Source organism: Dermacentor variabilis, chromosome 4 (assembly GCF_050947875.1).
Source record: "Dermacentor variabilis isolate Ectoservices chromosome 4, ASM5094787v1, whole genome shotgun sequence".
NCBI classification, from domain to species: Eukaryota; Metazoa; Arthropoda; class Arachnida; order Ixodida; family Ixodidae; genus Dermacentor; species Dermacentor variabilis.
The window spans coordinates 233,408,378-233,429,943 of NC_134571.1; the positions used below are offsets into that span (position 1 = coordinate 233,408,378).

General features: G+C 45.4%; 1 protein-coding gene across 6 annotated transcripts in view; it reads right to left on the bottom strand.

The window, feature by feature from the left end:
- LOC142580199 (RING finger protein 141-like) overlaps nt 1-21,566 on the bottom strand; it is a 253,897-nt gene that overhangs the window by 40,713 nt on the left and 191,618 nt on the right. For 4 of the 6 annotated variants that reach the window (XM_075691085.1, XM_075691086.1, XM_075691082.1 and 1 more), the window contains one exon: nt 14,689-14,802. The exons of 1 other annotated variant lie outside the window; for it this stretch is intronic. In XM_075691085.1, coding sequence (XP_075547200.1) covers nt 14,689-14,802 — 114 coding nt within the window. Of the gene's footprint in view, nt 1-14,688; nt 14,803-18,754; nt 20,696-21,566 lie in introns of those variants that run through there. One more of the 6 variants, XM_075691084.1, reaches the window with a different exon arrangement.

Sequence of the window (21,566 nt, forward strand, 5' to 3'; positions counted from 1 at the left end):
GACCATGCAGTTGTGAAGGCACTTGGCCAAAACATTGTCATGTACGGTGGCACACGCATAAAGGCACAACTGGGCACGAAGTGACCAAGCATACTGGTGAATAAAAAATAAGGGACCGGCATTTGTATCTCGAAGTGAATAGTTGTGGTCCTTGCATAAAGCCTTCACACAATAGCCAGAAGTTGAAAAAGCTAAAGAAAAAAAAGAGAGCGAGGGGAGAGGGAGCGCCTTACTTGCGTAGATGGCAGGTTTATTTTCTTTGCTATTATGCAGATATTTTCAAGCGAAAATTCTAGTTCAATACCCAAGTCAAGCATGCCAGCAGTATGGCTTTTTATTTTGTGCAATCAGTAAAGACAAAAATGAAACGAAAAGTGAGGGAATGCCCATACCATCATGCAGTATTGCAGGCGTAAAGGCAATCAGGAAATAAATTAATAGGAGTAATGAGAAGATACCAAAAAAAAAATTTTTTTTTTGTTGCCCACTGCCTTCGTTACAGGGCGCCTCCTTTCCGGTGACACCGGTGCTCCTTTCTATGGTGTGCTTCCTCCAGGATGGCTCCGCCCTCAGTGGTATCTTTTATCTGTTGCTCTCTTTGCTTTGTCTAGCCGAGTATAAATACATGAAAGTGCTCCTTCCTTAAGAGTGGTCGTTCTGAGATGGGTGCTCATGCGGGACCTTCAACTATTAATTGGCTCTTCCAACTCTGGATGTGAACCAAGCTCAGAATCTGAAGATGACCGCTTGTCATCCGAGGAAGAGACTACTTCGACCACATTCAAATCTGACCCTGACACAGCGGTGCTATCGCAGAAGTGTGTACACAAAAACGAAACTAGGTAGAAGATAGGAAAAGGAGAGAGGTACGTGAGGACTGTATCAAGAAGGTATTTGGCATTATCCGTGTCGTTTCTTTTTCCCTTATGCATAATAACCAAACATAAACAGTTTTGTTCTTTTTATAATACCCAGGAAAAAAAACGAACACTGAGGGTGCATCACTTCCGAAAAAACCCAACAATGAAGGGTTGAAGTAAAATTTACTTACAGAAAAATTTTTTGCTAACTTTTGCACAGTGTTGTGATTCCTTATAACTTGAATTTAATGACGATGGTGTACACTGGGCATTGCACATTTGTCCACCGCATGTCGCCACAATGTATGTATGTCATATGTGACCTTCACTGTGCCAACTGTGGGGTTTCGGCAGTTAAGGCTCGGTGTTTTCTACTTAACCCATTCAGTCCAGTAAGCACACAGACAAAACTTAAAGGGCCCCTGAAACGGTTCGGACAAATTTTGTAGACACGTAGGGTACAGCTTAAGTAGAACATTCGCACCACAATTTAAGTGAAGCGTTACGTATTAATGGAGCTACAAGTGATTACAAGTTACCCTCGTCCCTAGCCATGCTTTTCCTCCTCAACTTGTTTGCCGAGTGATCGGGGCTAAGCTGTGCCTTCACTGGTTCTGCATCACGATGCGACATCACATCGTCCACTTTCGGTTGTTTTGGAGACCACCCTCGCCCGCGCGAAACCTCTCCGCTAGCCGCTTGGACATCGACCCCAAGCGAGAGCTATTGCAGCAGCATGCGTTGCGAGCATTCTGACGCAGCGCCGAACGTGTCTGGTATTCCGGTAACCACAGGCGAGCTGGGCGTTTCGACTAATGGCTTGAGGCGTAAACTCAAGCTGATGAAGGAACTTTAGCGTAGACGTATGTGAGCTGCCTGATCGGTCTTCACAGTCCAGCCACCCGTTGGCGCAGAGCTTAACCAGCCGAAGAAAGAGCTAATATTGCTCTGACCAAGTGTAAAACATTTTAAAAATTTACAAAAACAACGTGTTAACGATTACACTCCTGTGAAAAATTTACACCAGCAGCAAAGAACAGCACATTTTGTTACTGCTACTGTGTCTGGTTGAGCTCTATACCACCAGGTGGCTGCACCATGCAGACCATTCACATTTGCACTTCTGTTCGTCCCATGAAACGACACGCAAGGGGACATGGCCAGGCCCTGTTCCCTTGTGCTTGCGTTTACCCTAACACCGGACTCGCAAAACGCTATTGCGTTAGTGATCTTCCGGTGTAAAGTGGCGGCCACAATTGCGCAAATCCTGGCGCCGATCGGATAGTGGCAGTCTGATGCGTTGTAGCCAGTCCGCTCGTCTACTCGCTTGCAAGGGGACACGATGTCGCAGCTTGACATATCGCTAGTCGCTACGTTTGTAGTCCACAACGCAACAAAGTCAAATCATAGCGCTTGCAAAAAGACAGACCGACACTGACGGCAGAGCTCTCGTCAAAGATGGAGCACATTGTAACACAAGCAGACGACACTTTCTGTGCGCCGGAAGTGCTTAAGTGTACTTGTTGTACTTGAGTGTAAATTGTTCTTGTGCATTCCCTTTATGTTACTTTCCTTTTATAAAAACAAAATAAGTAACATTCCAACTACAGTCAAACCTCAATATAACTAAGTCCAATTTGCAGCTGAAAATTTCGTTAAATCGCGAGTTTCGTTAAGTCGAGGTTCGCATGTTTCAGCATTCCAAATAAAGATGCAGGTTCTTGGAACACTCCTGGCATATGTCACCTTGTAGACAGCAAGATTACAAATATAGCCAATAAACCCCAGAACTAATAACACAACCAAGGGCGTGATGCCCAATAGCCAGCGGGTACGAATGCATTTTTCTCCATTACGCGTACGGTGAAGAGCAGGTCTGCAGCAAGCGCCGCGCCTGGTGCTCATAGCTACCACTAGATGTGGCCATCAGTGCTATCATCATCATGATTTGTCATCACTAAAAAAAACAATAAAAATCCTTTCATGAAGACATGGCAACCCGTGGTGCAAAGAAAAAAAATTATGCACATACCAGAGCTATCCACTTGAATATTCTTTCGAAGAAAATTGAAAGTAGTATTAACTTGGTGGATCCATGAGGCCACCACTTACCATTAGAGCGCTTAACGCTCGCAGCCATCGGATGATACCGCGCTCAGTAAAGCAATGACGACGTTGATTCATGAACGCTGCAATATTTTATTTAACTTCCCGCAGAGCAATTCTATGCAACTCAGGTGGAAGCGAAGAACTCCGTCTGCTTCATCTGCCGCTTTTTAATAAGCGTCAGGGTTATAAGGCGCTCGTAGGTTGACAGGGCTGCTAAGGCTTGCTCTCGCGAGTGCGCGCCCGCATACGTGCGTAAGAAATCCAGCGCATCCATGATTTGCTTCGGTATAGCTATTACGCATTTCAGCGACGTACGCCGCAAGCTTAGCCTACAGCTCCGGAAAGCGTCCAGACTCCGGCACGTGGGAAATTTCTCACTTGCCGTCCCAGGTGAAAATTTCGCTTCGCTGCAGTCGCCACTCTGGCACCACCCATTTGCGATTTGTTTCTTCGGCGTAAAGGATGGCAGCCCTCTTGAACGCTGCTGTGAACGAGTGCCGAACAATTAGTTGGCCTGGAGCACTCATGGCGACTGGGGAAGCATAGAAGTAGCATGTAGCCGGCAGTCAAATGGAATGCATCCAACCAATGCCAATGCCTTTTAACAGAGAAAGGTACCCACGAGCGGTGTCTGCTCTTCCATCAACTACCGATACTGCCCGCAAGTGCCGCCGTTCTGACGGTGCCGCCGCAAATGGGAACAGCAGCGCTTCCATCAACTATTGACATCCCCCATGAGTGTTGCATGCAGAGTAAAACTCTCAAAAATGTTGAAAAACCCTTCCGAAAAGCGAACAAACACGTGGGATAGCGAAAAGATACGGGTAGGGCCATAGAGCAAAGTGGGTCCGGTGGCGGCATGGCGAACGCCCGTTTCAAGCACGTCTGTTTCATCTTGCAGATTGCCGCTATCACCAGTAGTCCCGATGTTCTGCTACGAGATCCTGCAAACGACACGCCGCACAGGCTCCTACCGCGATCGAGCAGCGCCCAAACCGACAGTGGTGTTCCATCTGCGCCTGCGCAGGGATGCGCTGCTGTTCCGGAGATGGATTTTCCGTCCATCAGCGTGCCTATGAACAACTATCTCAACCGCACACGTCATGGTACAAAGGTGGCGCTGGCAGCATGGATGCCCAAGGCTATAAGAGCAGCTCCGTGGGATCACTACTTCAGTGGGTCCGGTGGCGGCATGGCGAACGCCCGTTTCAAGCACGTCTGTTTCATCTTGCAGGTAACATACAATTGTAAATGTTACAGAAGTGATAATCGTTGTTTGCTGCTGCTGCCGGACCCTCTGAATTGTACTGCCGTTTTGAAAGAATTGGTGCATTGCCTAAAAATGTCATTGCTGTTACTTTGCGGTGACGTTGAGACCAATCCTGGACCAAATGTGGACGAAATGCTGTCGCAACTGCTGGATGGGCAGGCCCGCATCAGCCAAGATATAGCTAGCCTATCTGAAACGGTTGCATCCTTTGATAGTCGTCTAAAAAATGTTGAGCAAATGGCGGCGACTATGTCAAACATTGCACCACGTGTAAGCGAACTGGAGCACACCGTCGGTGCGCTTCAAAAACTAGTAGACAAGCTAGATCGTCAGAACGATGACTTAGAAAATCGACTCCGAAAAAACAATTTGGTTATTCATGGCTTGCGTGAGAAGCCTTCCGAGTCGGCTGATGATCTGCTTAAATCTGTATTGGAACTTGTATCAGTTAAACTCGGTGTAAAATGTGACGACATAGAGCGTTGCCACAGGCTTGGAGTTGAAAGAAAGGATAAACCTCGGCCAGTAATCATTAAATTACTGGATTTCAGAACAAAGGTTGCTATATTGAACAACGCCCGGAAACTTAAGGGGACTAATATATACATAAACGAGGACTACTCTGCACGTGTACGGATGGCACGTAGAGCGCTGTGGCAGAATTCGCAAGATATGCGCAAGAATGCTGGTAAATATAGACTTAAACATGACACACTCACGATTGATGGTGTTCGTTACATGTGGGACACTGATAAGAATGTCATTGTTCAGGCTTCAGCGCGCTCGCCTTCAACGGTGTCAGCCTCTGTGCCTTCGGCTCCCGTGAAATCGGCTTCTGCAAAAGCGACTGGCAGGAATAGAGCTTCGGCTAATACTGCTTCGGCTCGTGTTGACTGACGCTGCGAGCAGAATATAACTGTCCTCAATGTAAATGCGAGGAGTGTACTCAACAAAGTTGAAGCTCTCAATTGTTTGGTGGAAAGCCACAGCCCATCAATTGTCTGTCTTACAGAGACTTGGTTACATGAATCTGTTATTGATATCGAAATTTCGCCTCCCGGTTATTCACTACTTCGGAAGGACAGAGAAGTTGGCCGTGGTGGTGGTGTGGCAGTTCTCATTAAAACAAGCCTTAAATTTTCTTTATTACCTGAACTTCCTGGCATTGAGGCTATTTGGTGCAAAGTATACAGCAGAGGTATTGTAATAGTTGTTGGTGTTATTTATCGCCCTCCGAACTCCGACGATATTTTTCCTGCTATCAATGAGTACCTTATTAGTAACAAGCTGTGTGGTTGCAAACTATTGTTAGCAGGGGATTTCAATCTCCCATGCATTAACTGGAGCACACTTACCCCAACTGGCCGTGATAGGGCGCTTTGTGCTTCCCTGATCGACCTGGTTATTTCATTTGGGTTAACTCAACTTGTGGATTTCGTAACGCGCGAAAACTCAATATTAGACCTTGTATTTGTAAACCAACAACTCTTATCGCATGGAGTTAAATGTGAAGTCACCGAAGGCTTATCTGACCACAAAGCAGTTGAAATTGCCTTGAACTTAGTGTGCCCTCGACTAAGACCTGCATTCACAACCGTTTTGAACTTTTCTGCAGCTGACGATACTTCCGTACTTGACACTTTAGCCTCAACTTTTGATGACTTCCAACACTGTAGTGAACTGCACAATGTAGACACGTTGCTCCTTAAATTTTGTGACATTGTACATGAATGCCTGTCAAAGTACGTGCCCCAAAGATGTATTAAACGGAACCAAAGACACCCTTGGTATAATAGGGAGATAATTCAGCTCACTCGTCGCATTAAGCGGCTGCGTAAGCGAAGCCGTTCCGAGTGTAAGAACAATGCTTCTTTCTTCAACACGTTGAAGTCTAAATTAAGAGCGAAAATGCAAGAGGCTAAGAGCTTTTACTTTAATAATACATTGGCTACATTTATGAAAAAAAACCCATCTAGGTTCTGGAGATCGATTAGTCCTGCATCGTCTCTACCTTCTTCCTTTATTGTTAATGACCAATCCTGCTCCCAATCTGAAACTATAGCCAACGCCTTCAACAACTTCTTCGAATCTCTTTTTTCTACCGATAATGGCACCAATCCTCCATTTTCCGCGTGCCGCAATCTGCCCTCTCTTCCAAATCCTGATGTAACCTCCTCTGGAGTACATAACCTCATATTAAAACTTGATGTAACGAAAAGCCCAGGCCCAGACGGCATTCCAAATATGTTCCTAAAGAGGTACTCGGAATGGTGCGCAAGCTATCTGACTATAATATTTAAAAAATCAATAGACTCTACAACAGTGCCCCGGCTGTGGAAATTGGCTAATGTCGTGCCCGTATTAAAATCGGGAAACAAACAAATAATACCGAATTATAGGCCAATATCTTTACTTTCCACCAGCTCGAAACTCTTGGAGCACATTATTCACAAGCACATTGTGGAATACCTAAATGCCAACAATATTCTTTCCCAATCGCAGCACGGTTTTCGTGCTGGCTATTCCACTGTTACGCAGTTGCTTGAATTTACGCATGACATTGCATCTTCCCTTAACAGCCGAGGACAGCTTGATGCCATATTTATTGACTATTCTAAGGCCTTCGATTTAGTTTGCCATGCTAAGCTTTTAGTTAAACTTCGTACATATTTTGGTGACAGCAAGCTGGTTGATTGGATAGCTGATTACTTACGGTCGCGCTCTCAGTTTGTTACGTATAACCACGCGAAGTCGTCTGAGGTACAGATTACATCTGGGGTGCCGCAAGGCTCGGTGCTGGGGCCGCTTTTGTTCATTATTTTCATAAATGACATGGCAGAAATCATTGGCGATACTCAAGTTAAACTTAGAATGTATGCAGACGACTGCGTAATCTACAACACAATCTCTGATGCTCATGATCAGGTTGCGCTAAATAACGTTTTTTCATTGTTTTGTAACTGGAGTGAAACCTGGCAAATGTCTATTAACTTAAAGAAGACTGTGGCCATGACCTTTTCAAACAAGAAACAACCCCTTTCTTTTACTTATACTAACGACGGAGTCGGTCTAGTACATGTTACGGAGTTTAAGTACCTCGGTGTAACTCTAGCGTCAAATTTAAAATGGCGCAAGCATGTTGAAATGATCTGCAATAAGGCTCGTCGAAAACTTTGGTATCTCCAGCGCACGTTAAGCAACTCAACAAGAGAATGCAAATTGACTGCGTACAAAACTTTGGTCAGGCCCATACTAGAATATGCATCGGTTGTTTGGTCACCTCACCTCAAGCACGACATAGCTATGTTAGAATCTGTCCAAAAAAGAGCAATTAGGTTCATTTTTTGTCGCTATGACCGGCAATTCTCGCCTACTTCGCATGCACACGTTTTAACGCTGCAATCTCTCGAACATCGGCGTAATTCTGATCGCGTTATCCTTCTTCATAAGATAGTTCACACCGGCTTGAGTGTTCTGGTGCCGATTTCTTTTGTTGCAGCTTCAGCACGCTGTACTCGACGATCTGATCCCCTGAACATTGTGCCCTTCAGGTCGAATATTGATTCTTTTAAGTTTTCCTTCTTTCCACGGACGGTGGATTTATGGAATAAACTTGATGGGTCTCTGCGCAGACTCGGTACTGAGGATTTTGAAAAAGAATTGTGTAATTATGCATTCTGGTAATGTTTTCTAGTATTCTGGTGAATTTTGTTAAAAGTACTTGAAATTGTATTTTTTTTTTTTTGTTACTCTGTACTCACTCCTGCTATGTCTCAGAACTGAGACAGCAGTATTTGTAAATAAAATAAATAAATAAATAAAAATTGTAACTACGTTGTAGCTCCCGTTGGTCTCGCTTTTTTGGCGGGGCCATGTTTTGGTTTCGATTGTAAGTCGACCCCCCCCAACTTCAGACTCTCAAATTTTAAAAAAGTGGTCGACTTACAATCGTGTAAATACGGTAACCAACTGAGAAAACGTGTCCAACGACCGCTGTTCGTAAACTTACTTCTGTTTGGCGCTTTCCCTTTTCTACAGGCCGGTGACGTCATAGCGTGACGCGGTCCGGAACTTCTGAAGCACTCCGTCAAGCACTACAGGAGCAAGTCCGCTGCTGGTTTCATACGCACACGATAGATGGCGCAGCGGCACGTTCTGCTCCACGTACTGAAGCCCGCCGGGAAAATTTGAGCATTAAGGGCGCATGCAAAGCGCTGTATGCCCGGCTAAAGTTTTCGTCTACCTGTCAAGGAGGCTCCTGGTACGTGCGTGCGATGTGCGAGGAAATCGTTAAATCGGAAGTACAGTATAAAGTGACCTCGTTAAATCGCGAAAAAATATACATGGTTTTCAATGGGGGCAGATATAGGGAAAAATAGAAAGTGTGTTATTTCGGGAATTTCGTTAAATTGAGGTTCGTTATATCGAGGTTTGACTGTATTGCGAACATCATTTGTTTACCATAAAGTTGGAAAAACTATCGATCACACGCCCTGGTCAGCCAATTGGATAGCTCGCCCCACTGACATCATATGGGTGATTTCCGTCATAGGGGTAGGATCGGCTTAAAATTACGCTGCGCAGTGTGCTGTGATCGGCAGTGATGTGCATTTTTAAAACCTTATACTAAATTACACGCTTTACACTGAGCACTTAGATGCGTCAGTTAATGATCAGAAGGACCTACTCTAACAACTCAGTACGTTTGTAGAAAATCGTCAAAATCGTTTCAGGGTCCCTTTAAGGCATGCTGTAGTTCCTGACTAATTTAACTCGGTTGCCCATGGACCTGCACACTGGTTCTACAGCGCTCAGTTTATTCAGTGCGCGTTATCTCAGGTGCAACCAATGTCGAGCCACTCGATAAGCAGTAAAGCTCTCATGAAGGTTTCAGTAAATTTTCATCACGGCAGCAGTCTGCCTTTGCTGTTGCCTTCTCAGCACTGCTTCACCAAGCACTGGTGACTGAAGTTGCAGTTTGGTTAGGGTGGCTAGAAGGGGAGGTGTGAATACCGGCGGCGCAAACGTGTCCCCACAGCGCACCGATGCCGCGGGGCGGCGCTGTTGACCAAGGCGGGGTAAGCACGCAGCCGAAATGAGCGCCTCGCCAGCCTCGCGTCGGCTGCATCTCTACCACCGAAGGGAAAGTGAGCCCGTTTCGGGTATCGCGCGCTTTCTGCGAGCGTCAAAGAATTAATCTTTATCATGACAACAATGTTATGTCAGCCCACATCGTTACACCTGCGAAATTTTAAGGGCCCAGTTCGCACTGTATCGAGATTCAAACGCGTTTCGTCTGTGCGCATTTCGTGAGCTGGCTTTGAGTGTTAGGGGCTAGTGGGGGCTTCGAAATAATTTCGACAACTTCGGTTTCTTTAACGCGCACTGACGTCATACGGGCCACGGCGGCCGCATTTCGATGGGGGCGAAATGCGAAAGCACCCGTGTACTTAGATTTAAGTGCACGTTAAAGAACCCCAGGTGGTCCAAATTTCCGGAGTCCCCCACTACGGCGTGCCTCATAATCAGAAAGTGGTTTTGGCACGTAAAACCCCATAATTTTTTTTTGACATCATACGGCGCACAGGTGCCTTGCTTATCGCCTCCCTGAAAATGCGACCGTCGTCCTCGAGATTAGCAGTCAATCACCCTATGCGTGCCGTAAGACCTGTAAACTGCAGACATTACCTGATAACGTCTGGACGTGTTTACAAACCACTTTTTGTCTGCGCTTGCAGACCTGTAGCATGTCATTTTGACGCTCATATAAGCAATTTACTATGATTGCAGACGGTGAAGCAACAGATCTGGTCATGAAATCGTTTATTTACAAGTGAGGAAAAAGATTTACAACACACAAGGATTCAGTGTTTTCCGTTTCTTCTCACTGCTCTGCTGATTGACACCTTTAAGCAAAAAGTGAATCTCTGTGAGGCAATAAAAACGTATAACTGAGGCTGTCAGGGTAGCAGAATGGTCTAGGCAACCAATCTTTGATGTTTAACCAATGGACTGCAAAATCTCGGCCACAGCTTTGGCATGCCAGCGTGTTACACTGAATTAAAAATTATGGGGTTCTACGTGCCAAAACCATTTTCTTATTATGAGGCACGCCGTAGTGGAGGGCTCCGGAAATTGTGACCACCTGGAATTCTTTAACGTGCACCTAGATCTAAGGACACGGGTGTTTTCGCATTTCGCCCCCATCAAAATGCGGCCGCCGTGGCCGGGATGCGATCCCACGACCTCGTGCTCAGCAGCCCAACACCATAGCCACTGAGCAACCACGGCGGGTGTTATACTGAATAAACGAGTGAGTTTGTTTTCAAGGGCATTGCCAGCTTATAGAACGATTCTAAGGGATATAAAAGGCCCTCAAGGTGCCACTCTTTGGATGCCTCTGATGGAAGTTCTCTGGGGATATTGCCTTTATCACTAAGACATGCTGCTTTGCAGTCTTCACAATGTGTGGGCAAAACACGCCTTCTCGCCCCATAACCTGCAATGTAATAAACTTTAAGCCGTGCGTCGCTGTGGTGCTCTACATAACTTTGGTGGTCCACAGCCACTTGCACGGCATCTGTTGGCACAGCCTTCACGCTGTCTTCACTGTGGCTTTCTTGTTCAGCCAGCACCTCTCCAACAGATAACAACTCCAGGACATCCGACGACACATTGCCGTCCTTGGGACTCCTTGTGAGGTTCTAGAAACTAAGACACCTGGATGTGCGCAAGCAACATTTGTTACTTAAGCATGCCGAACTTCTGTAAAACATTGGTACTATTTACCAAGCTTGCACGTATACACACCTTATGACTAGAATGAATTGAGGTGGGGTAGGATGATTGTTTGCCCCACTCGCTTGTCTCACAACGCCAAAACATTGCTCCAGGCGGTCTTGGCTCAGTTTCGAAGTCATCATGTACATGATGTCAGCATTGTCGGTAAGGTACTTTAGAAGGTGTTTTGTTGAATGGATGGTCATCGTCAGCCCCTCAGAAGTACTGTTACTAAGAAAGCCGAGCCCATTGGAGTGAGCCTCCCATTCATCAAGAAACGGAAGAGTTTCATCAAGGGTGGCCTCTTTCTTGCTGCCCCATCTGAAATACCAAAGAGAACAATCATGCACCATTTTGAGAGAAAAACTATGTTAAAATAACCTCATGACTTCTGCAGGGAACCTCGACGTCATAGCTTCAATGAGCCTGGCCTGACCATTGGGACCACTCGATCCCGTTTGGCAAATGCTTGTTTGCAGGCAGGGGCACGGAAGAGATACCTTTTCTGAGGTTTTCTTGCACCGAGTATCACATCCGGGCACAAAGTTCCGTCTTCTTTTTCGCTGCCGGCTGCATCTCGCCCTCGAATTACGGATTGTTGCGAGGAACACTCCAAAAGGGGCGCCGAGACCAACTGACAGCGGAGGCGCAGGCCAGCACGGCTACGAGTCCCCCGCCGCGAGCGGCAGCGCCACATTCCCCCTGGTGGTATCGGTGCGCAAGGGGGTCACGCGCGCCCGAAGGAAAGCGCCACCGGTATTCACACCTCCCCTTCTAGCCACCCTAGTTTGGTCACTCCAAAATGATATCGCCAAGGAAAGCGAGGATACGTGGGACATTCGAATGGCACCAAATCCAGGTTTTCCAACGATGTGTGTGCGAATGATATCAGAAAAAAATTAAGCAGAATACCCCTAACAATGACTATCGACGGTTATCTGTTTAGCATTGAATAAGTGTAGCGACAAAAGATATTGCCACCGTCGAAAAGCTTATCTATGAGGTGCGAGCAGTGGGACTTCTCTTTCATGCTTCCCTAAGGACATCATCCTTATCATCAGCCTGGTTACGCCCACTGCAGGGCAAAGGCCTCTCCCATACTTCTCCAACAACCCCGGTCATGTACTAATTGTGGCCATGCCATGCCTGCAAACTTCTTAATCTGGCGTCTAAATGTATGGTGTGCCGGTGCATGTGAACGCTGAGAAACGCATCCTGTATCAGCCAGGCTCCTCTCTCGCACTTCTATTTAAACATGCTGCGCCACCTAGTGGCACTGCTGAGAAATTTGTGCATGGCCTCCGAGACAAGAAGCGTGGTGCACCGGTGTGCGCAAATGATCAGAAATGTTTCCTCACTTACCACACACCGAGTGTCACCTACTCAGTGACCCAAGTTGGCGAGGGGTTCATTGAAGAGCGTCACATACCCTGTGCATTCATTGCACAGCTCGCTAAAGCGTTGGTGTGAAAGGAAAGACGTTCATTGAAAAGCAGCATATACTGAGTGCATTTGTGGTGCAGCCTGGTAAGGCGTCAGGTTGCTCTCCTTGAGGTACTCGTGCGACGTGGGTTCAATTCCGCCGAGCACAGGAGAAATTTAAAGAACTTTTTTCGTCATTACAGAGCAGCACACACCCATTGAGACATACCCAGTGACCCAAGTCAGCATCAACAAGGTTCACCGAAGACCAGCTCAAACCGATGATGGACACATAACCAGTGTTCCAGGCAAGTGTTCCATTGAAAAGCGGTGCACACCCTGTCCCATATCTACAACGATCCATGTAGGCATGAAAGAGGTTCACTGAAGAGCAGCACATATGTACATATTGCCACGTACTCTGTGACTCAAGTTCGACCGACAGTCAGTTTTGAACCGTGTACCTTCGGCACAGCAGCCAAATGCTTTGATACTTTGACCATGGACTACACAGTAACCCAGGTTGACCTGAAACCGTTAGATACAAACATAAATAAATAGATAGTAACCCCCAAAAAGTCTGTGAAGTACCCTAAGAAAAGTAATGCATTGGAAATTGTTCGAGGCAGCATATGGAATTGGAAACTTCAATAATGTAACAATCAGTTGGCGACAGCGTGACTCGGTCGTGGTTTCATTATTGCTATAGTTTGGTTATGAGCCATGTCTATTCTGAAATCAAACCTGTCAATTGTGTGTTTTCTATTTGATATTCGTTCTGAAATGAATACTGAATAGTCTAATATTCGATTGGATATTTGAAAATATGAAGTATTAACCCAACCCTAGTAGATTCCCGTTTCTTAACACTGCAACATCTCCTTTTTCGCAACCTGCCAACAGACATCTCGAAATCTGGTGCTTATCTTACCGACTAAGTGCTGAGCAGCATAGGTTTGTCATGTCAGCCAATCAGCAAAGACGACAAGGAGCTCTGTGTGACACTTCTACCATGAAACAGTTGGCGTTGCACCAAGCTATATCACAGGCAGACAATTCTCTGTTCTGGCAGACTGATGCAATCTATAGCTGCATTGCATGGAGTTGTTGAGAGGGTTCCTGGATACCTAAGCAAACACTTACTTGCCCGGAGTACTGACAAACTTATTCTCTGCAGTTGTAACACACTGTCTAAGTAATTACTTAGGTGTGCATTTACTGTACAATTTAATCGAACAGCTAGTGCTTACTGTGCAATGTATAACACCGTGAATAATTTGTCACTGCAAAAATACCACTACTATAGTCACGCACAACTTTCTGTGGCAATGAAGGGAAAGCTATGGGGGGGTGGAGTCTCTGCATGTGTTACCTCGCCAAGTAGCTCAGCAGCATTGGACCGCACTGTCAGTTTCTTGGAACTGAATCAGCATAGTGTCCACAGGTGAAAGTTGGACATTCTACCAGACACAGGAAAGAAAAGCAAGTCAAATCTAACATGAAAACATTGGCTAGTTGGTTGTGCATATTTGGGCTGGCACAGCGCTAAGAGCCAGGACAAAGGTAAAGGCACACAGAAAATGATGTGTTGTTTTCTGTGGGTCTTTGCCGTCATTTGTGTTCTTAGCACTCTTCCTGCCTGAATACAAATTTAACAGTCAGCGGCCCATTTTGTCTTATTTTGCTGTTGTAAACATGGTGCTTATGTTTTCTTGTTCCCCAGCGTAAACCAAAGCAGATGGAAATGTGGGATGAAGTGCCCTTACTTTTTTTGTGTGATTTCGCTTCAAGGCAGAAAGCTGGGCTAGTTGGTGTGTTCATTATTCAAAAGAAAATTTGTGAGGCATATCACATTGACAGGGAAGGTGATAACTGTGTCAGCACGGCTTCACTTGCTTTGTCCAAAAAAGAAAAACTGTACTTACAGAACAGTCTGCCACATTTTTATTAGAATGTGCTTGTACTGTTTTAACCCTGTGTGCGCATGCACCAACGAAATGTATATATGTACCTTCGCTCGCAGTAAAAACCAGTTGATGTTTAGCGCTCGTCCTGTCGTCTTCCTGCTTGTCCCTGCTATTTTGCGCTAGTCTTTTGAATAATGATTTCGCTTCACTGCCAGAGAACACAAGTATAGTGCCCTGCTTTCCCCAGTTAGGTATAACTGATGACGTCGCATAGTTCTTGACAACAGCTGCTGGCAGAGAAAGCAAAACACGCTGCTTGGTGATGCAGCCGCCGACTCACCACTGCTCGATGCATCGCAGGCAGTAGCTATGTGTGCAGGGCAGGGTCACTTCTGGCCTGTGCTCCATGCAGATGCAGCACTCCTCCAGATCAGTGGTGGTAGTGCCCAGGACACTAGGCAGGGAAGTAGCATCAAATAATAAAGAAAAGTACCGAGAAGTTATTGACCAAATGTTTGACTAAGTTTGGTATCTTATCTACTCAACAAGTTGCTTTTTGTGCAGATTTTCGACAGATTTATTTATTTATTTATTTACTTTATTTACAGTACCCTCAGAGTAAGTATACATTTAGAGGGAAGAGGCTACATACAAAGAGAGGTCCCAAGTAAGATTATACAGAAAAGGCACATTATTAGTAGCAATGAAAAATCATGTTAGCTCACTAATTACATATCATAATAAACACTTTTATAATACAAGAAAAATAACGGTAGGATAAAGAAATGGTAGTTCACCAGAAAAATCTCATGATACACTTTTTAATGCACAAGTTAGGAATGATAGATCAATATACGTACATACTTAATTTGCAAATACATATTGTGTTTACACAATAACAGAAAAGTCACATGATGTATAAATAACAAATTTCATGATTTAGATGTAGTTAACTAAAGCAGCTTTAAATTGAGCAGGATTACTTATGCTAACAGTAGATGCTGGCAGACCATTCCATTCATTGGATGTTTTCAGTAAAAATGATTGGGAATGTGTTAGTGCGTTAGAGCGAGGCACATGTATCTTAAGTGCATGATCTCTACGAGGTGAGGTGATGGATGGTGCTGGATTAATCCACGCCGACGAAGCGCTGCATTCTGGTAGTAAATCTTATGAAATAAGCATATCTGCGATTGTTTCCTGTGGGTTAACAGGGGAAAGAGGGCATGGGTTTCCTTTGTAGCAATTGCTACTAATGGGTGGATGTCTCATTTTTCTTTAATTAATTCTCTCCACCTTGTGGGTTTCCGCAGAACCATTACATCAAACTCTTGCCTTTTCTTCGAGTAGTTGACAAATATGACTTCACCCTGCCATCTGCTAGCCATCTGGTTAGCTCAGATGGTAAAGCGGCTGCCCCCGAAAGGCTGTGGTCCCAGGTTCGAGTCCCGGACCAGGAAGAATTTTTCTTCAATTGCGAGTTTTTTTCTTTTGAGGAACCCATATGGGCTTCCTTTGTAGCGATTAATATGAATGGGCGGATGCCTCATTTTCCCTTAATTAATTAATTCTCCCCACCTCGCTGGTTTCCACAGAACCGTTACATCAAACTCTGGCCTTTGCTTTGAGTTGTTGACAAATTCGACTTTGCCCTGTCATCTGCTAGCCGCCTGGTTAGCTCAGATGGTAGAGCGGCTGCCCTGGAAAGACGGTGGTCCCGAGTTCGAGTCTTGGACCAGGACGAATTTTTCTTCAATTGCGAGGCTTTTCTTTCAAGGAACCCATATGGGTTTCCTTTGTAGCGATTGCTATGAATGGGTGGATGTCTCATTTTCCCTTAATTAACTTCAGGTTCTGTGCGGCGCCACTGCGATTGCGAAATGTTGCCTGGCACGAGCTCATAGTCCAGTGTGCCAATACGTCAGATGGCCTTGTAGGGTCCGAAATAGCGTCATAACAGTTTCTCACTAAGTCTTCATCCGCGTATTACAGTCCAGACCCAAACACGGTTACCAGGCTGGTATTCCACATAGCGTCGTCGAAAATTGTAGTGCCTGCTGTCGGTCCTCTGCTGGTCCTTGATGCGCACGTGGGTGAGCTGTCGGGCTTCTTCAGCACCCTCGAGATAGGCATGTCGAGATTCTCTTCGTCTGTGACTTGTGGCAAGCATGGCGTCAAGAGTCGTCGTATTGTTTCGTGCATAAGCAGCTTGAACGGCATGATTTGCATAGTTTCTTACACTGCCGTGTTATAAGCCATGGTTACATATGAAAGGATGGCATCCCACGTCTTGTGCTCAAGGTCGACGTACATTGATAGCATGTTGGTGAGGTCGGTGAGGGTCTTCTTCAGACACTCTGTAAGACCATTCGCCTGCAGGTGGTAGGCAGTTGTCCTCCTGTGGCTCGTCTGGCTGTATTGCAGAATGGCTTGGCTGTGCTCTGCTGTAAAGGCCCTCCCTTTGTCAGTGATGAGGACTTCTGGGGCATCATGTCGTAGCATGATATTCTCGACGAAGAATTTCGTACCTTCAGCGAGCTTTAGTTTCAGCGAAGTGAGTGAGGTAGCCTGTCGCTACCACAATCCACTTATTTCTGTATGTTGACGTTGGATAGGATCCCAGCAAATCCATCCTAATCTGCTGGAACAGTTGGCAAGGAGGCTCGATTGACTGTAGTAATCCCGCTGGATTTGTCAGCAGTATTTTGCGTCGTTGGCAGTCACGGCAGGTCTTGACATAACAGGCGATGTCGGTGATCAGGCGCAGCCAATAATACTTTCATTGTAGTCTCGCGAGGGTATGGGAAAACTCAAGGTGCCCGGCTGTCTGATTGTTGTGCAAGGTGTACAGGACTTCTGACCAGAGTGCTGCAGGCACAACGAGGAGATAGTTTATATGGGCTGGGAAAAAGTTCTTCACCAGGACATGTTCACCAGGACAGGTTCTCCTTTGCAAGGAGAACAGCAATTCGCGGTTAAATACCTTAGGGACAAGGCCAGTTTTGCCTTCTAAGTACTCAGCAAGGCTTCTTAGCTCCTCCTGCTTGGTAAAGTCATTTGCTCTTACTGTTCCTAGGAAAGCTTTGCGGTGGTGGGTCAATAGGAGTGCACGACAGACAGTCAGCACCAGAATGCTTCCGTTCAGACTTATAGCCTACGGTGATGTCAAATTCCTGGAGTCTAAGACTCCATTGTGCTAGGTGACTGGATGAATATATTAGGTTTGCCAGCCAACAAAAGGCCACGTGGTAAGTTACCACTTTGAAGTGCCTACCATATGTACATAAGGCCGGAATTTCACCGCAGGCCGAATGATCACAAGGCACTCTTTTTCCATCGTAGAATAATTTGCTTCCACTTTCGACAGTGTAACCGGCTAGTGTAAGCTACTACGCTTTAAACTTCATCTTTCATCTTTGAACAAGCATGGCACTGAGGCCTAGGCTACTTGTGTTGGTATGGATTTCCATCTCAGTGTCTTCGCTGATGTGTGGAAGCACCAGTGTTGACTCCAGCCATCGTTTCAGCTCCTGAAATGCGTCTTCTTGACGTGTTTCCCATTTAAAGTCGATGTCAGATTTTGTGAGATGGGTAAATGGCTCTGCAATTCTTGAAAAGTATCTTACAAAGCATCTATAATAGGGACACAGCTCAAGGAATCTGCGCACTGCCTTCTTATTGATGGGCCGTGGGAACTAAGTGATGGCAGCTGTCTTCTGTGGGTAATGACAGACTCCAGACTTGCTGATGATGTGGCCTAGAAACAGAAGGTCTTCGTAAGTGAAACTGCACTTTGTAGCTTGTGAGTGGGTAAGAAGCTGGCACGTTATGTTATGCTTATTGTTCAGTTAGTCCTTATTAAGAAATTTGAACAACACTAATGTTATTGACTAAGTCAGCATCATGTATGCTTACATCTCAATAAAATTGACCATTGGTTCTACACAAGAATTACGTGCATGGTATACAATTACTATTTTGTCTTAGGGTTGTAAACTCTACTTACATCAACTGTCACATGTGATCTTCAAATGCCTATTGACAATGGCCAGGTAACGTCCAAGGACCATCTAAGCATGCTGTTGGGACATCATGCTTTTCTGGGGTCATCAGGAAACTTGGTGATATATTCTACTTTAGAAACAGTGAATTTTGGGAACAAGTAGAGTAAGACATGCAGTTATTGCAGTTGTAATTGGTGTTCAGGGCCACTTGCCAACAAGATACAAAGTAAAAGAAAGTGATAATAAGTGTTAACTTTCAAGGAGCAAAAGAACACGGGAGCTGCTTTGGGTGAACCTGAACAGGCATTTTAAATTATAGAGTGAATTGTACCGGTCTTCTGGTATTATGTTCATGCCTGCACCCTTATATTTTTGGTCAAAGAATTATGGTACTTGTCAGTGTTGTATTTTTTTTTTTGTGACATTGTTCAGTCTTGCAAGGACAGCCACGGAAAAGTGAGGCTTAACACAAGCAACTATGCATTGTGAATGTTAATTGAGGTCTTAAAATATTGTAATTTCATATTGCTTGAAGATGGTGTGTGCATTACAGAAACTAGAGATATATATACCCTTGACAGCTGTCATTGGGGAACAGTATTTTTTCTTAATATTGCCACATCCAGTACGCGGCACGTAGAGGAGCACGAAGATCTCGCGCGAAGAGAAGAAGAGGTCCCTGCACAATTGTTTTTTAGTTGGCCTGCAATTAAAGTGTCCTGCCCTTTTTTTACCAGTTCCTGCTGCTTGTGAATTGTGACACTGATGGAGCCACTGGGTAAATGTTTGGGACGCCTGTCAACAGCCCCACATCAAGCCCAGGACGTTTTCCGCGTGTCGAAACACCGGTTCACCGCGCCAGTCATTGCCTACTAGGCCTAAGACCAGAATTTGGTCCCCTACCAGGAAGTTTGCCTGTTACAATGAGTGCCCAAGCCATGGTAGACCCAGGCCCTGCACAGGTGACTCTTTTGACTCCTCGATCTCCCGTGAGCTTCCACGGCAATGCCTACGAGGATGCAGAAGACTGGCTCGAGGAATACGAACGCATAGCCAAGTATAATGAGTGGCATGGTAGACAGAAACTATCCCATGTGTATTTCTCTCCTGAAGACGGAGCCTGCACATGGTTCGTAAATCGCGAGGGAATCTGGCCAAGCTGGGATGAGTTCCGCCACCAGTTCCTCCATAGGTCTGGGAGCACTGAAAGGCGAGACCACGCGCAGCGTCTTCTCGAATCACTGATTCAAAAGCCGAATGAAACTATAGCCATGTTCACTAAAGACATGGCTCGTCTTTGTCATTGTGCAGACCCCGATATGCCCGGGGCAAAAAAACTCAGCCACCTAATGCGCGGCGTAAAGGAGCAGCTGTTTGCCGGTCTTGTGCTGGCAGGTTTTAACTTCAAAATTAAAACCGGCCAAAATATACTAATCTGAAAAACATTCAGTATTATGGGTAAAGGCACGCTTGTGAAAGGCTACATTATGAAAAGCACCTGCACAGATTTCACAGTTTGGAATAAAATCTGCGAAGGTATAACATTGAGAGCCTGTGTGTGACATGCAAACATGCACATATGGCAGTGATGTCACTTGTGCACCAAAATGAAATCCTTCACGGATGAATAGTCTCACAACACCATAACACTTTCCAAATGAACACCTGTTTAGAAAATTGGGCATACTGCTAACACGAGAAAAATACTTTCAGCACACCAAGGGTGTTGAATGAGGCACATTCAAAAGACATCTTGTAAAAATGCTGTAAAATGCTTTTTCCATAGCCAGCATTTCATAACAACGTTTAGAAGGCAGGAAAATCAGCAAAATTCAAAATTTTATTCTTGCAAATTACGTACATCTGCTTGCCTTGCATTGATTGTGACTAAATTTATATACAGTAATAGCTCGTTAATTAGGGTCTCCCGGGACCGGGAAAAATGGCCGAATTATCTGAATGCCGAATTAATGAATGAGCAGGAAAAACAACATTAAAATCAAGTTGGAGAAGCATACCTTTATTTACTGAAGTATTTTGCAATAGTCGTCTGCTTTTTCGTGCAGATTTCAGCTGACATCACAATTTTTCTTAACTCTTCCAAGTGGCCAACAGCCCGCAAACTGTCGGAAGTGCTCAGGCAAACGTCCTCCAATATCAGAAGCGCCTCCGTGACATCTCGTGAGGTGCGATGAAGTCGCGGCTGCACCTCCTCGAATTGACTTTTCGTCTGAATCATGGTCTTCTTGGGCGTCCGTGACATCATTAATAATTTCTCATCGGTCAGGAGACCAGTCATGGCGACACAATCATCAATCACGATGTAGTCCTGAAGGGTCACATCTGTGGGAAGGACAGCATCGAAGGTCGGGCAGTCATTATCGGTGGACTCTGCTGACATCTCGTCGGCTACTGCCGCATGCTCGGGCCTCACAAAACCGCTGTTCCGAAAACAGTTGGCGATGATTTGCGGAGGTGTATTTTTCCACATGTGGGCGATGATGTGCACCGCGCCGAGTAAGTCCACATCATACAGCTTTCCAACTTCTGAGCATATGATCATTCGCTATAGCAAGTGCTTTCACTACTTTGACCTCACATAGTGAATGATACCCTGGTCCATCGGCTGAAGGGCACATGTAGTGTTGGGCGGCAAAAAAACTACCTTGACGCTCTTCAGTTCGACTGTACAGTTATGTGCACTGCAGTTGTCAACAACCATAATTACCTTGCGGTCCTTAGACGTGAAGTGCCAGTCTAATTGCTGCAGCCAGCCTCGAAAAATGTCAGAGGTTATCCAAGCCTTCCTGTTAGCTCTGTACTCGACAGGAAGGCTTTTGATGTTTTTAAAGCAATGTGGCTTATGCGCCTTCCCGATGACAAAAACTGGCAAGCGCTCTGTGCCAGTCATATTGGTGGCAAAAAGCACAGTTATCCTTTGCTTGCACTTCTTGCCACCAATGCACTTCTGCCAGCCAATGTCATCACTCGAGCAGCACACATCCCTCTTTTGGATTCGGCCTGATCATTTCCCGTTATTTAGAAGACATATCTATTACATGTGTACGAAGAGGGAAGAAGACCAAGTGCTCAATGGGCAAGCAAACATTGCAAAAATTTTGTCGTCTTCCTACACTGCTTTTCAGCAACCATTTTCAGGTGTTGTAGACATCATGACTGGAGATATTACGGTCTGATTGACTTGTATGATTAC